Source organism: Crocodylus porosus, unplaced genomic scaffold, assembly GCF_001723895.1.
Source record: "Crocodylus porosus isolate Cpor-Errol unplaced genomic scaffold, CroPor_comp1, whole genome shotgun sequence".
Taxonomy (NCBI): domain Eukaryota; kingdom Metazoa; phylum Chordata; order Crocodylia; family Crocodylidae; genus Crocodylus; species Crocodylus porosus.
The window spans coordinates 65,094,829-65,112,412 of NW_017728886.1; the positions used below are offsets into that span (position 1 = coordinate 65,094,829).

A 17,584-nucleotide genomic window follows, 5' to 3' on the forward strand; every position below is an offset into this window, starting at 1 on the left:
TGCTAACATCACTGCCTATCAATATATTTTAGGATTGCCTATCAATAACATCAGGAAAAGAAAAGTTTTGTTTTGTCTTTCTTTAATAGTTATGTCTAAAATGCTGGGAAAATTAAATTATTATATTTCTGTCTGGGTCAGAGGGATTGTGCCTTTTTTAAAAAGGAGCTTTCTGTCCTAGAGATGTCCTACTGAAAGCATGTGGCTATTTAAGAATTAAGCCCACTTCTTATGATTAGCGGCTAAGCAGTATGTGCACAGAAATCTGGTTTTAAGTGATGCTACCATGAAGCATCTATGGACTCTCCTGTATTACTTGAGCAACATTATTTTTTTCTGAGTAATTATCCTAATATATGCTTTTACTAGGGGGCATGTCTCACACCTTGAGCTTCAACCAGAGAGCATTTTTTACTTTAACAGCATCTCTCACTTACACTCTGCTCCTGCCTTTCTCCATCTCCTGTACCAAGGGAATAAAGGGCATCCTATGCTTCTTGCCAATTGTCTGACTACACTTATCTCAAATTCCTTTAAGCCTCGGGAAATGTTGCAATGTGTTATTCATTCAACTACCTACACTAATAAAACCCTTCCCCAGTCAACAAAGATGCATTAGAGAGTTCAGTATTCAGGCACAGCTTGCAGCTCTCAGGCTTCTGCTCAGTGGTACCTACTCTTTGCACCTTGCAAAAATACACCAGTGCCTCAAGATGACAGTATTTTGTGGATTCACCTCCAGTACTTGGCTTGACCTTGTTCTTTCCTGCATTAAACTCATTCATATTCCTTGTGGAGTTAGCATACCCTCTTCTTTTTGTTGTTGTTTACATTAGATGACCTAAGCCAAATAAACTCATGGTCTCTGGGATTCATCCATGACTATCATGTGATAGACTCGTATCAAATGGCCACATATGATGCCTTTTCTGTCTATGGGGAGATCCATCTCCAGAAAGCATGCTCAATCTGTTGGTCATTTAAACTGACAACAAGCAAGGACAGAGAGAGAGAGAGCGTGTACCAAAGTTTATTGTCCTGCACAAATTCCCTCAGGTCTGGGTCTGATCCAAGGTTAAAAGTTCATCAGGACCCACCAGCATTGGGAGTCTGTTTGAAACAATCTCTCCGATGGTGAAATGGGCTCCTATTTTCCAGTCTTGGTCCCAGTCCAGAGGTAGATTACCTTTTCAGAAGTGCATGTAGGGAACTCTCTTCTTCCTCATCGTGATATAAGATGATGGGCTCCTTTAAACCCAAGAAAGGTTTTCATGTGGTATATATGGCTCCACATGGACAAACCATGTGGCTTGGGCCCCAGTAGCACTATCTAGCCTCTGCCAGGATTTCTGTGGGGTCTTAGAAAGGTTTAAAACATGACACCGTGGGCATTTTTACACATACTCCATGGGTGGGGGTGGGGCACTTTAATTAGAGTGGCTCTAAGAGCCACTTTAACTAAAGCACTGCAGCTTCTACTGTATCAGCGTCCCCATGCTTCACAATGGTGGAGCGAGTGCTTTAACTAAAGCTTATCAAACAAACTTTAGTTCAAGCACCCCTGCTCCTATTTTGAAGTCCAGGGACACTGATACACAAGACACAAAAGCTGCTGGAGCACACTAATTAGTAAGCTCCAGAAGACTCGATTAATTGTGTCTGCTCTGACGTACTGTAATTAAGCATATTGGAAAAGCCTCCCCGCATGTCTTCAGGCACCCACTGAGCGTGTTCTATGAAACTTCTGAAGGGGATCCTTAGGTCCCAATCTTCATATTACATTTAAGGCATGATTGACTGGTGGCCTTAAGTGGACACCCAGCTACACATTCAGTTAAATAATGGAGTGATGAAAAGTGGAATAAGCTACAAAGATACTGCACAAAATATGTGTCATAACTTTATAGCTTCTTCCTATCATTCCATTAATTAAACATATGGCAGGGGCCCCTGTGGCTGGGACCACCATTAGCTGATCACAAGAGAAGGCTGAGGGGGATCTAGTGGCCTGTTACAAACTAGTCAGAGGGGACCAGCAGGCACTGGGGAAGTCCCTGTACCCCCGAGCACTGCTAGGAGTGACCAGGAATAACGGTCACAAGCTGGCAGAGGGTAGGTTTAGGTTAGATTTCAGGAGGCACTACTTCACGGTCAGGGCAGCTAGGGTCTGGAACCTACTTCCAAGAGAAGTGGTGCTGGCTCCTACCCTGGGGGTCTTTAAGAGGAGGCTAGATGTACACCTTGCTGGGGTCGTTTGACCCCAGTACTCTTTCCTGCCATGGCAGGGGGTCAGACTAGATGATCAACTCAGGTCCCTTCCAACCTAGAAACTATGAAACTATGATCAGAGCTCCCAGCTGGGGGGAGGGGATCATGTGTACCCTTGAGCTTAGGAGCTCCCACCTTCAGGAGGCCCCACATACCCCTGTTCCTGGGAAACCACAGCTGCTGTAATCTCAAAGCTGTAGAGGCACCCCTGCAGCTGGAAGATCACAGCAGCTGGTCTCCCAGACATTGGAGTGCACGGGGCCACCTGTGCAGCTGGGAGCCATGTCAACAGAGAAGCCACTTAGCTTCAGGAGCTTGCTTCTTGCTGGTGCAGGGGGAGCCTGGGATTGTAGTCCCCCAACATTGGCAGTAAGGCATGATGCTATCCAGTTCACAAGCCCACAGTTGTACCTCTCTACCATATACATGTGTGACGTGGCAGGATTGCTCATTAGAGCCTGTTGCATCTTTACCTGCATGTCTTGAGAGTCCTAAAAGAACAACGATACATTCAAGAAGCAGTCAAACTGAATCCCAGACTCTATAACACTATGCTATGAGACTTCTGAGGGGGAACGACAATCAGTAATTAGGGAAAAATTCTGCCAGAGTCCAGACCATTTCATTAGTATCACAGTGTAGCATAAGCTATGTGGCTATCCAGAGCAACATTTATGACATTGCATAATTTACACCATTGCATTCAAGATAGATTTGTTCTTGACACAGGGGTCCTCTATGCTCTGTTCACTTAGAGGGACTCCAAGACCCACTTTCAGATATGTGGGCACTGCCTTAGAGCCACCCACCGGTGAGACCACTAGGACCACTCATCTGAGTTAAGGTTTGTTGGTTCAGGTTATTACAAAGATGGTATTTATTTCACACCTTAACTCTGCAAATATGTTAATGGCAACACTAAATCTTGGATCAATTAAATTTAACTTCCCATTGTGCTACAGCAGAATAAAGGGGGAGGGAGTGATGAAGATCTATACATGCAAGCTATTTAAATTGAAACTAAATGTCTTCTACAACAAAATTTTAGGATAATTCCATAACAACTAAGTTATTGAACAAATTTTGTTTCTTGTTCTAATTTTGAATCAGCTGAACATATCAGAATATTGCTATTTTTTTAAAGGTTTTCCAGGTAAGAAGTTCAACCAAGAATTATTTGTAGATAGTTTATAGACCATTCATGATGATTGGCATTTTTTTACTTAAGTGGTTTTGATTTGGGGGGTTATATGACAAGTGCATGTAACCATTAAAACAGGAGTGGGCAAAATGGTGGATTGGCGGGCAGATGGACTCCATTGCCCAGGAGCCCCTGCCTGTCACTCTGGTTGGTTTCCGTGGAGACCCCAGGAACAGCAAGGCCCTGACTGCAGGGGCCCCGTGGATTCCAGCCCAATCAGTGCTGGCAAGATGCATGGCTGGGTGGGAAACTGCTTCAGGGCTGGCTAGGATTTTGCAGCGGTGACAGTGTGAGCTGTAGCAGAGCTGCAATCCGCTGCCTGCAGGTCCTTGGCCCTGTGCTGTTACAACCCTGCTGCTTCTATGGTCTCCATGGAAACCAGTTGGAGCAATGTAGGCAGGGGCTGCTGGGAAATGGAGTCTATCATGTGTCCAGTCTGGCCTACAGGCTGGACTTTGCTTTCGAACCACATGTCACTCATAGATGCTTGTAATTCTAGCAATCCGTGGGATGCTTATTCTGAGTAGAAAATTCAGTTTTCTTTAATATGCTTTAATATTTGTTGAACATTCAGTATTTTGAGAAATATGGCTGCTGGAAGAAACATTTCACCAGAATATTCATAGTGACTGTTCACAAAGTGAAAGTAAAAGGTTTACAGATATACTTTAAGGGCGTCTTTACACATGATCTGGGGGTGAGGGAGGGGGTTCTATTACAGCGACTCTGAGATCCACTCTAATGAAGGAGCCTGTAGCATCTCACGTATTCAGCATCCCGTGCTTCAAAATGATGGTGGAGGCACTTTAACTGAAGCTTCTTATTTGATGAACTTTCATTAGAGCACTGCTGCCACCATCCTGAAGCATGAGGACACTGAATACATGAGATGCAGAGGCTGCTGGAGTGCGCTAATTAGCATTCTCCAGCAGACTCAGTTGATTGCGTCTGCTCTGAGGCTCTGTAATTGCACAAGATTCCGTGTAATATTTGCCCAACTGCAAGTGTAGTAGACATTTATTTGATCTTCTTTTAAAAGCATATATTAGATTTAATTCATGAAAAGGTAATCTAAATGGTGAAATATCGTTGCCTGACTTCTTTTCTTTCTTTCATTCTCTTTCAGAATGTTTTTGTAGATAAACCAGCATTTCCCGAATACAAAGTTTCAGATGCAAAAAGGTCTAAATTCATACTGTTGCATTATAGCACTTTTAAAGCTGGCTGGGACTGGCTTATTTTACTGGCAACGTTTTATGTTGCTGTGACTGTACCTTACAACGTTTGCTTTATTGGCAATGATGACCTGTCTACAACTCGAAGCACAACTGTCAGTGACATTGCAGTGGAAATTCTTTTTATTATAGGTAAGATGCATTTTTCTTTTTTCTCACTGTTTTTTAGCTTTACAAGGTATCCAAGTTCAATTTTAAAGGAGAGAATAATGATCAGAAAGTTGCACTGCTTTTAAAATACTCAAGTTTTTTAGGAGCATATTTAAGATTTTTTCCAGATATTTGTGTAGGTTTGTTCTTCCTTATCATTCCCCACTATTATAATGTAGTTTTCAATTAGCCTTCCAGTCATGGTTCTGAAGGTTTTGCAGTAAGGTTATCATATTGAAAATGATCTCCCTGTTTCATCATGACGGAGGCTGTATCAGTAATATTGGTTATATCCTATAATCCACTTGAATGTTCATAAGTAAGATGTAACTTGGGAAAGTAGGGATTTACTAGTCATCTTCTCCTATTCTTTAACTGATATTTTTTTTTATGACCTCACCAGAATTCATGTCCAATGATTAAAATTATAATGACACCTGCTGAGAAACTGTACTATTCCTGCTGGTTCCTCAGTGAGATTTCTTCCCTGAAACAATATTGCAATGTCTTTGTAAGATCAGAAAAACTGATCATAAGTGGGTCACCTGGGGTTTAAGTATAATAGACAGGATCTTACAAAGTTTTTGTGGTTACATCATGGATCTATATCTCTTGGTAAGAAAGTTTTAGTGAATTACATAAATGGGTGTAGCACAGTAGCTATGCCAGTGTATAGATGCAAGGTCTATTTTATAGCAGTAAGGAAAGTTTTGCAGAGACTTGGAATTGTCTTTGATGGACAATGAAAAGTGGAGGAATGAATAAATTCATTAGCAAAATAGAAGAATCTTTTTAAAAATTACCTATACGAGAAAACAGAAAATATATTTTCCTACAAAAATAAGATTTGAAATGAGATGCATGCATGAAATTATTAGTAGAAACCCTCATAAATATAAGACAAAAATAAAACTTCCTACAAACTAAACAACAAACAATTGTGCTGTTTTTTCTAGTTTTCTAGATTTAAAATAAGCTGGCTTTTTATGAGCTTCATGGAAAAAGGCTGCTGCTGCTTTTTTTGCTGAAGTATGTTTAGCTAAATACAGCATGGAGGATTCCAGGTGGAAGAGTCTGGATGGTGAAGCACTGAATAAATGTTTGCCTCTTCACCTTTTGGAAGTAGAGTTCAAATGCAGATTAAAGTCATAATTCTTCTCCCTCATGCATACTCTAGTCCCCTACTGACTATTCTGCATCTGTTCCATATGAATTATTCAAATTATTCTCAACTGTGGCAGAATATGCAATAGACAGATGCATTTTCCAATGCAGATCAAACAACAAATTTCTGTCCTATGCAAAAAAAAGTAAGGTTTTCTCTCATCTTTTCTGAAGTGCCTACACGTTGCACTATAAAAAGGGAAAAACTAAATTAATCATATTCAGTCCAACTGGAAGTCTTTCTTTACACATGTATAAAATACTGTAGACTCTAAGGTTAAAAAAAATCTGTCTATCCAAGGTTAAAATAACCTACTTATTGAAAATGGTTTCCTTTATCAAACAGGATGCAGATAACTGGTTTAGGAACTGAGTTTTGTGGAATCAAAATACAAGAAAGTACACACTCAACCTATATGATTCATATGTTGTATTATTCATACAGAATCATGGCAAGACAATGGATTTAACCAACACTGCTTTTTTCTTCATATTTCTTGGAGAAATGTGTAGTTCATACATATCCAATATTTATCTGTATATTTGTGTATATATGTGTATGGCATATAGAAAAACTCCTTTTATTTTTTACTGACTTTGAACTTTTTTTCTTTTTACTCCTATGCAAACTTTTGACTTTTTTATAAGACATCAAAGTAAAGTAAACTTTTACAAGTAAATTTTGGGTGCACTCAGGAGGACTAACTGCCACATTTCTAATTAATATGAATGCAAATCTCAGTCATAACATTGGGAGGATATCTGGTGCTCTTCAGTCTTTTTCTCCATAATTTTTTACTTATTAATTTCCCTGAAGACCCGTATTCTTAGCACAGAAGCTGAGCTTCTAAATTTTTCTAGTACTGGGGTGTGTTTCTATTTACTGCATATGAGGACTGGTTCTTTATTAGAGTGGAAAATAATGGGTTTAATGTTCACCTGGACTCCAGTCTAGCAAAATACTGAAGACAACATAAGCAGCCACACTGTAGGATTAATTATATGTTTAAAATTTAAGTGCAGGTTTGAGGGTTCTTTTGGATTGTGGCCCTGACAAATACATATTTGATGAAGGACTTAGGAAGTCTGAAGAGAGTATACAAAAGCATTAAGAAAAATTCACCATGCGAGTCTGTGCTTTTGATTACTTAAGTGAGAGATGTGACTAACAGGGATTTGTGTTGTACCTGAATCCTACATCACTGTACTTGCAGATACTTAAAATGATTCCCTCTGTTCAATTTTCACTCCAGAATTTAAGAAAGTATTTTTTCTTTCTGCATGAATAACTGCCATACATTTTATCATATTTATTTTGCTGTATGATCTCTAGTTTTTCAGCTGTATCATTGATAGGATCAAAGTACTCCCAGTAAGAGTGGAGATGGCTCTAAAGTGTTTTTTGGACATATCTGAAAAGTTTAGTGGACAAGAGCAGCAGAATATTGTCCTTGCTATCCATCAGTTACCAAGGATGCTAATGTGATGGGCTGCAGGCTGCCTCAACAGTAGTAATAGCTATAAAAGTCATTTTAATATATATTTTTTTTACCTGGAATGGAAGAAAAGTCCCAGGCTTATCTGAGCTCAAATGTGAATACATATCTCCAACAGAGAACTAACATATATGTTTAATTACCAGTTCGGTAGACTGTCAAAACTAAGTCCATTCCTAGGCCCTAGCAAAGTACTGATTCAAGTTGTGCAGTTAACTCCCGTGGCTTTTAAAATCCTTAGAAGCAGATGTTGGGGATAAAATAATTTAGTTTTTGTTTTCTTTTTGATGGGCACATAATTTTATTTTACTAATGTTACTTTGGTATATACTAAACTGTCCTTTGAGTAATTTGTTTTTATGAGGTCTGTCATTTCAAGCCTTTTTACATTCTCATTTCAGCTTTTACATATAGTCCTTATTGATTGTTAAATTCTGTAAATGAGTCTTTATTTATTTACTTATCTGTGTTTCTTACACCTGATGAAGAATATTTTCCATTAATTACAGAAATGATATAAAAAGTTTACCTTAAAAAATACCCTGAAAATTATACAGTTAATTTTACCTTAAAACACTTACCTCTACAAAAACACTTACCTCTACTGAGCTTACATGAATGCTCACAAGCATGTGCACATGCAAATCGTTTTAAAAAGTAAGGATTTAATTTGTAGCTAACAATTTTTTATATACTGTCATTAATTTGGTAGGTTTTGTCATAAAATAGATTGTAACCCATAAATAGCAAACCTTTCCCTGAAGCATTCTATGCCAGTTAAGTGTAAAAGTTTTATATCTTTCTATGCAAACAAAAGAATCTTGATTTTTATTTGGCATGCTCTTTTACTCTCAGATGATTGGCTAGGGAAATTTTTTCTCTTTACTTTATCAGTTGCACCTTTATTATCCTGAAACTTTTACCCTTATAGCATTTTCTGGTCTGATGCTTTTGTTTCTATAACTGCCTTATTATGACTTTTAGGCATAGAACACTTATTTTTCATTTCTTTATCTGAAATAGCATTGATATCTTTTCTAAATGTAAGTTGTATCATTCAAAAAAAATCAGTATTATACTGTAGCATTTGAATAGATTATCCTGTACAGAAATCAGAATCAATGCCATGTTTTTAAAATGAGTGACATACTTATCTTTCCATTCAAGGTAATGTTTTGCACAGAGGGGTAATTACAGGGGCAGTGGTAACTTCTGTTTGCTGCTGCTGGCATGACTGTGTGGCTGCAGCCCCTGCAGTGGCTGATGTTTTTTCCAGTGTCACCCTAGATGTACCACTTGTTTTGCAACTAGTTGGGTCTTTGAAGTTTCAGCAACACAATTATTATTGTTCATATAACCCTATTCACATCTACTAAGATTGCATAGAAGACCATTGGCAAAACTTCGTCTTACTGAATACAATTCAACAAATGCAGCTGAGACGTGTTCATGTTTAACCACAGCATAATGCATTGAAGCAACCTGATTTTCAGTAAACTGCAAGAAAACTTAGGCCAGGTACAGATATTACACTTTTACTAGTATAACTGATCAGAAATTGGTCTATTAGCACAACAGAACAGAAGTTCAGCAGACAAAACTGGTTTATACCCATAACAAAACAGAAGTTCAGCATATACAGACTGGTTTAAAAACCCAGCCTAAGATTTGCACTCCCAAAGGGTGAATGTGTTTTCTGTTCACTAACAATCTAAACCTACGCCGCTTACACCGCAAAACTTAGATTGAGTCTGCCTCAGGCTTTTTGAATGCTTGCATCTAGCCATATAGGTCAATACAATCCACCTTACTCTTAACTTCTCTGGAACCAGTGTACCCTGAATATTGCCATGAAATGTGATACACCATCTGTTAGCTCTCTTATGTTAATCTTCTCTCTGGAGTTTCAAATAAGCAGACCAGTCATAAATACACTGTACAATCTCATTTGAAACATTACAAATGTTTTTACAAAATATTTCAACTGAAGTGTTTTTTGCTGCATATTATTAGAGGGGAAAAAAACTGTAATCCTGAAAATAGCACAGACTTGAGGTCGTATGGCTAGAAACTCCTTATGGATACACTTAGATTTCAAATTAAAAAAAAATGGTTTCAAACCATCAGGGAAATGAAATTTTGTAATGGCCTTCACAGCCAAATGGTGTAGCTAGGAACTTCCCTTTTGTTAAAACTGAACTGGATAAGTTTGTGGAAGGAGCGGTATGACAGGAGAGGGAAATCTAGAATACCAATCTCTATGTGTTGTGGAGTCATGTATTTGCAGTCCTCAGATTAGGGTGTGACAGCAGCTCTTGCAGTATGGAAGGTGTTTTGACTGTCTGTACCCAGAACTTGTGGGGCTGGGAAGGAATATTTTTTCCCCTCGTGAAAACTACTGGCTTCTAATTATTGTTCGTATTGACTGGGGTGTGCTGATGCTGTTGCCATTAGTAGGAAGCCCAGAGACTCCTAGTTAGAGATACTTGTTTTTGTGCTCAGGATCACACCAATCGCCAAATCTGGTACCAAGAAGCAGCAATTTTGGAGTGCTTTCTGTTAATGAGTGCCTGTGTACACAAGAGACTTGGCTTGATGCCCAGGGGACCCCTTCCCATCTTATATCCCTGTGTTGCTATGTTATATATGTTTTACAAACCAAATGTCATATGAATGAAAGAGACCACAGGCTCCTATTTTCAGTTGTCATAAATCCATATGAAATCTTTTAGTCTTAATTTTTATGTGGATAGCCAAATAATTTTTAGCACAGTGGCTAAAAACAAGCCTATATCACTGTTGGCTACACATATAAGGAAGTTCAGGTATACACAGTATTATATCAAACTTAACCAGAATACACATACAAACGAGCTTAAATTTACAATAGAAAGACAGCAGAATATTAAGAATTATAACTTGTTAATTCTGTTGTTTGCTAAAAATGCACTGCTTTCCTTATACATTCTTTTTCAGAAAGAAATGTAGTACTTGTAAAATACAATGCATCTAAAACAAATGCTAAGGTAGATCAGAAGACTGGTATATTCTGGAAAGAAAGAAGTTTCCTCTGGATTATGAAATATAAAATGCGTTGTTTGAAACTTTGAGTTACTAAGCTTACTGAAAAAATTAAGAAGGGGTCTGTAGTGGTCATGGGATAGCTGAATTTGTTGCCAAGTATTGAATTGTTCAGTGTTTGGTACATAATGTGATTTCTGTCCCAGTTTATTTAATTGGGAAAAGATTATGGATAAATTAGGAGTGTATATGAATAGCACAGCGTGCATACTTGAAGCAGGTTATTTTACATGTTACTAATAATGTATAAAATAATATACATTATTAATAAATACTAGGTTTCTTACCTGCAAAATTAGACTAGCTCCCTCAGCTTTACCGGAACTATGATAATTTACACAATCTGGGGATCTGTCCTCGAGTCACAGTCTAATCCTATATCCAAGAACCATATCACTGCACTTATTTATCGGTTAATGGTCATCCATGCCCAAGCATGTGGAGAAAAGTGGTGATATCAAAACTAAATCTGCCCGTGTATGAACAAAGGGTAAAATTTTCTTGTCTGAATTTCAGAATTATTTTAAATAAATTTTGGTAAGCATGATTTATTTTCAATGGGAAATAATTACAAAGTAACCTCCCACTTGTCATAATGACACTTCCAGTAACACCGTTTCTTTAGGTTTCCTGGAGCTGCTGCTATTTAGCAGTCCAAGAATATAAAACCTTTCATTATAAAAATGCCCATTGCATCAAAGTTGCCGTATCATGTTTAGCCCATGATGTAGTTGGTGTAGTTAGTTATAAGTTTGTCTTATTTATGTGTTTCTGTAGACATAGTAAGTACAAATCCCTTTAATATATGTTCAGTTGAATCATTTCAATTCTGTTGCGACTTGTTAAAGATCCATGGTGCACTGATCTATAACAAAAAAAGTCAGTTACAGTATTGAGACGCATACAAAGAGCCTAATGAGTGCAATACAATAGCCCTGGCTAAGGAATTGGATGCAAGATGCTATATTTCTAGCTCAGACTATACATCAACCCAGCACATAAGAAAAAATTCTATGCATTTTTGTACATTGGTTTGTTTGTTTATAAGGACATAATGATTTACCAAGGGCTCCATTTTGAACTTTAAGAAAGGTTAAAAGAAAAAGAAAAAAAGAAAAAAGTAATGCTTAGGACAAAGCTGGCATGCTATACAATATATAAACTCACACCAAAACCCTTCAGAAATCTATGGGAATCTTGCTGTAAGGACCTAAGTTCAGGACAACATAGGCCATATATAGCTTTATTGTTTTGGTTGGATCTGTGTAATAAACTACAAGTGTTCAGATTATCTACATCTGTGCTTCTTCCAAATGTGCTACACTTTCATCAACAGTCGGATATGAATCCATGCTTATACAGATTTTATCTCCTATATACATCTTTCTGTCTATCCAATTCCAGTTGTCTTTCTAGGCACTTCTTGATAACATACAACATCATAACTGAAATAAGCAACATGCAACAAATACAAAAGCTCTGGGGGTCAGTATGTCTCATGCTCTCAACCACCTACAGTCACAGATTCCTTACACGTTTAGCATAAAGCAGATAGAGTGCTGTGTAGTAACACCATTTTCTGATCAGAGTTGCAGCGTAAGATGCCTCTTGGAGAATTTAAGTGCAAATTACAATTAGCTTTTCAACTTTGTTACTTAGATTTGAGGTTTGCTAGTGACAAAACCGAGTATAGTGTGTCATTCACGTCACCAAGAGTCAGCTTGCATATCATGAAATGCCATTGTCATTCCCTAAGCTATTTGCATTCCATTGTGTTTCTTTTTACAAGTATGTATGAGAATTGAAGGCTATCTGTAATTTATATATTATTAACTTGAATTGTTGTCATACTTGAAGAATGTGTTAAATTAGAATTATTATCAGTATTGCACAACAGAGATGGTAGAACAATGCTGTGGTTTTATATTGACTTAACTCCTTATTCAGCATTTTTCAGGATTGGGCTATTCCTCTGTTCATACTTATGGTCCATTCATTGCTCCATCTAGGTCGTGCTCCTGCTAATGGCACTTTTGAACTATGCTTGTGAAATTGCTACAGATGCACTTTATTCTTAGGTGGGGAGCTTGTGAATAGCTGATGCATAGAGCTGAAACTTTACACTTCTGAAATAGATGTGGAGTTCCAAAAGGCCCAGATGCTGGCATTATGAAACTCCATGAGAATCTCAGCTTTCATTTGAAAAAAAAAATGTCTTGGCCTTGTGATTACAAAGAAAATGCGAACCTAAAGATTCATAAGACAAAAGGTAAATAAGAGTCCCTGATTTCTTATTTTTACAATTAATTTTTAGTCACCTACATGATTATTTGGGGGTCTAATTCATATATTAGAATGTTTGGAGTTTGCAGTAATTCAAGTCATAAACTCCTCTCACAAGAAAAGTGCTATATTTACTTGAAAAGAAGATGACCCTGATGATAAGACACACCCCCCCCCCCCGGCTGCCAAAAAAAAAATCGATTCTATATAGACAGAAGTTATAAACTTGTTATAATTTTCCAGGTACAGAATCTAAGTATTGGAGGTTTGCCTTGAATATGTCCCCTTCCCACTGCTACAGCAAGGAAAATAAATTTTGGGAATCAGGTAGCCCCTGTGCTCTCTGCTTCCCCACAACTTTTTCCCCTGGCAGCCCCTTACCCCGCTCGTTAATGTCAGACCCTGCTCTCCCTGAGCGCATGGAAGTAAGGAGCACATCTGAAAACAATAACTTTGAAATTAAACATGGCTGTAGCAATTTGCATATAGTACCCATACACTCAATTCATCCAGAATTGATGCGTGTTACCTTTTTGTGAAACCGCTGCAAGTGTTAGCACAGGTACTCCATATATACATTTTAAGCAGCACTTTGGCACCTACTTATGTGTAGTACAAACTCTATTTTTGCAGAAAATGTATATTTCTACATAAATAAATACAAATACAGACACATACACCTCTATACCTCTGTGGACCTATATAATGACAAGTGTGTTTTGGACTGTCAAGTAACCCATACATTTACAGTTACAGCATTATCATCCCCTTTACAATAATTACACTGTGCATCCATGCACTGTGCTCCTGTGTGCCTGTCACTATCTCCTTTAACCATTATAACTATGTAAAACCACCTTCACTCTTTCTGCCCCATCTCCCTTCCCCTCCTCATCTGCACCCTTGTACCCCTCCATTTTCTTTCCCCAGTCCCTAATCTACATAGTCTTCATTGTCTTTCTCTTCTCTGTCATCCTCATTGCTCGCCCCCACTTCATTACTATCATCATTGTCCTCATTGTCCTTGTCCTTGTCCTCATCCTCATCCTCTCCAGGGGTCCCATCCCCAGACAGTCCATGCCAGTCTCCTTTCCTCCACATATCCTCTGCTATAGTCTCCCCATCGTCTTCTCTTGTCTTCATGTAGTACTACTGCAGCTCATTCCCATTCTGATGCTATCCTCAACTGCCTGTACATGAGCAGGTTATTGGTCTTTCCACAGGGCATTACTGAAGCAGGAAATGAACTGGTTAAAGTGGGCTGTTGGGGTCACTTGCTGCTTGGTTAGGTATCTGAACAGCACCACTTCCCTGGTTAGGATCTTGACCCCTGTCACCATCATGAAGAGTAACTACTATCCTCCATGCCTCCCTGGGAGAGAGCCCCAAAGAAAGTAGTCAATTGTTTCCTTCTTCCATTGGCATGTTTCCCTGGGGCAGGCTGGTGAGCCTCTCTGCCCCTTTCTGTTTCAGGGCCTACACTGGGAGTGGCTGGTGGGTTACCTGCCAATGCAAGTTCTTGTGTTCCTTCTACAAGTCTTTGTGGAAAATACATTCTCAAATAGCCTGGCAGCTGTCACCAGGTAATACATCCCCAGGTTACAGTCTAAAGACCTATTTCATTTTACAGTGGCTTTTTAGGGTCTCTAGGTTTTCATTATTTAATTTGTATTTCTTTCAGAAGTTCTTCGGCCCCCAGTTCATTTAATCTTGTACAGGCTGGTCCTTGCAAACTTCTCCCATCTGGAGCCCCAGAAGAAGATGCATGTTGCCCTCTGGACTTGACAGATGATTTGTTTTGAGGCAGGGGAAGACCAGTGCATCATACAGAAACACCAGCAGCAACACTGCCCTTGTAAGCAGCCTGACCCATCACCTCATTAAAGGATGGCACAAGTTCTATAGTCCTGGTCTCTGTTTGACCTTGGCCTTGGTTTTCTCCCACAGTTTCTGGTCTGTTAGCTCTGGGTCAAAAACCACCCTGAAGATCCTTACCCCCTCATGGAGGGGTGGAGTTCCTCAGGGAAGGCAGGTCCCTGAGCTTGCCCAGTGCTAGACAGGGGCTCTCGCTCACATTGAGCTTGGCCCCTGACACTACTCCATACACCTGGGCATGTTGCAGCACTCTTTTCACTTACCACTTCTCCCTGCACAAGACATTGAGGTCATCCATGTAGGCTGGGAATCTTGTCCCTGCCCTGCTGCCCCTGGAGATCTCCACTCTGTGGATTCTTGGGTTTTACCTGAGCCACTGGGCTAGCAGTTCTATCACACAGATTAAGAGGATTGGAGAGAGCAAGCATCTCTGCTAGATGTCCAAATCCACTGAGATTGGGTGGTCAGGAACCTGTTCAGCAGCATCCTGCTGCTCATGTTGGTATACAGTGTTTTTATCCATCCAACAAAGATCTGGGAGACAGTGTCACCCCCTCCCCCACATTCTTCAGCGTCTCAAACAGGAATGGGTGGAACACTTGGCGAAAGGCTTTCTGCAGGTCAAGGTTTAGCACAGCAACATCCACCCCTGTTGGTGCCACAGTACGTCTCACAGTTGTGACAGGTCTCCATGGATCTGCTGCCTCAGCACCATGCATGACTGGTCCTCTTGATTACTACCCCATAACAGACTTAAAGCACTCAGCCAAAACTTTGGCCATCAACTTATAGTTGAAATTAAGGAGTGTTATGCATCTCCAGTTCTTTGACTCCTCCCTTGCCCCCTTCTTGTACAGAAGGGTTATGAGGCCCTAATCCATCCCACCCCCAGGTGGCCCTCTTGCAACTGCTCCCTCTACACCTTCAGCAGGTAGAGGCCCACCTGATCCCAGAAACTGACATAGAACTCCTTGGAGGAGCCGTCTGCCCCAGGAGTCATACTGTTCTTGAAGCTCTGGAGAGTTTTGGTGGTTTCCTTCAGCATCCACTCCTCCACCAGTTTCTAGCCCTCATTTTCCCCAAGGTCCCAGGTGAGCTCCTGCATGGCCCCTGGGTCCTCTGCAGCTCTCAGTAGAAGGTTGCTGTTGTGTCCAGCATCCCTTCATTCAGCCAGTGGCTCATCCTGGCTCTGTCCACCAAGCTGGTCATGATCTCCGTCCTGGTCTTCAACCTGCAAAAGTGAGCAGGCTACTCCTCCCCCTCCTCCAACCAGGGGGCCTATATTTTCCTGGCCTGTTCCCTGTACCAGGTCTTGATCCAAGCTTTCATCTCCGTCATGGCTTCCCTCACATCCCAACCCCCAGCTGCCTGCTTGTGCAGGCTGTGCAACTTGTGGTTTAGGCATTTGTATTGCCTTCTCTGGATCCAGGCTTGTCTCCTACCAGCTTGTTGGAAGAAAGCTCTCATTCTCTCTTTTACAACAGTCCACTACTCTGTGTGGTTCTGGTACCCAGCTCTGAGGGTTCTCTACCCTGCATAGCACTGCCTAAACTCCCTCTGAGTCTTTTTGTAGCCCAGGAGGCTCACATTCAACTTTAACATGTCCCTGCCTCTCTTGGGCTTCTTCTCCATCTCTGCCCTCACTGTCAGGAGACAGTGGTCTGACAAATAGACAGATGTGGATTTGGCTGTCATTACTGACCACTCGGAAGGAAGACTAAATCTATGTATAACTTTGTCTTCCACGTGGGGTCCACCCAGGTGAAGTTAGCCCGGGTGTTTGGGGTCCTTTGCCCACATCTACCAGGCTATGGTCACAGATCAGTTGTTTCAGCAGCCTAGAAGATTTGTCCAGGCCTGTTGTTTGCCCTCCACTTATTCTGTCTCCCTCATCAATGATGCAGTTGAAGTCTCCTGTGATCTGAGAAGGGTTACCTCATTTCCCTATTAGCTGGTACATAAACATTAGGAGGTCAAATGTCCTTCTATTTTAAGGGTGACTTGCAGAAGCTTGCCTGCAACAATTTCTCTGTGCTGTAGGAGGTACACTCTGTTTCCTTTCAGGAGGATTCTGACACCAGCTGCTCTATTGTCATTTGATCCATTCCACAATTGGAAAAGTGTGTGTGTGTGTGTGTGTGTGTGTGTGTCCCCTCCTGTCTTTTTTGAACAAAACATAGTTTTTAGAGCTAGGCACACCACGTTCCTGGAGACATAATGTTTTCTTGTAGTTGCTCCAGGCCCTGTTCTATTGTGTCCCTTTTCTCTTTCTTTAGTAGGCTTCTTACATTTAGTGGAAAGATTAGTGTTCCCATAATGAAAGCAGTGAGGGGAGGGAATGGGGAGTGAAAACTTTACTTTTTTAAAGTTTATATTATAAGTTTATATAAGTTTATATATATAAAATTTCTTCTTGGGTTTAGGGTCTTTGTTCAGGTACAAGCTCCCTCCCTCCCCCCCATTTGCACCTCTGGAGGTGCAGATCTTTTTTTTCCAGGTGGTTTTAGGGGACACTTGAGTCTTCCTGTGATTTTGCTTCTGTGTCCAGCCAGCCTGATTTGTCTTTGGGTTCCAAGTGAGGTAGCATGATATTAGTCCAAAGGCTCATGCTTTATCATGTAGTTCATTCGGCTGGGCCCCAATAGATTCAACAGCATTTCAAGCTGCAGTGACCCCACAGTTCAGCACTGCTCAGTATGCATACGTTCTCCAAACATTCCCCTCTCCCCCAAGGACCCATGTGCTAATTAGCCCATGCTCCTGACTGGATCTAGGTGTTCCTGTCATGAGTCCTGGGATACTCCAAAAATTCATATGCAGATAAGGCAAAC

The 17,584-nt window shown here is 40.2% G+C and overlaps 1 protein-coding gene across 1 annotated transcript in view; it reads left to right on the forward strand.

Moving 5' to 3' along the window:
- The window catches only part of KCNH8 (potassium voltage-gated channel subfamily H member 8), a 245,275-nt gene that overhangs the window by 84,666 nt on the left and 143,025 nt on the right, over positions 1–17,584 (forward strand). Inside the window, exon 5 of the mRNA XM_019532738.1 lies at positions 4,596–4,836. Within this exon, the coding sequence (XP_019388283.1) occupies positions 4,596–4,836 (241 nt within the window). The remainder of the gene's footprint in view (positions 1–4,595; positions 4,837–17,584) is intronic.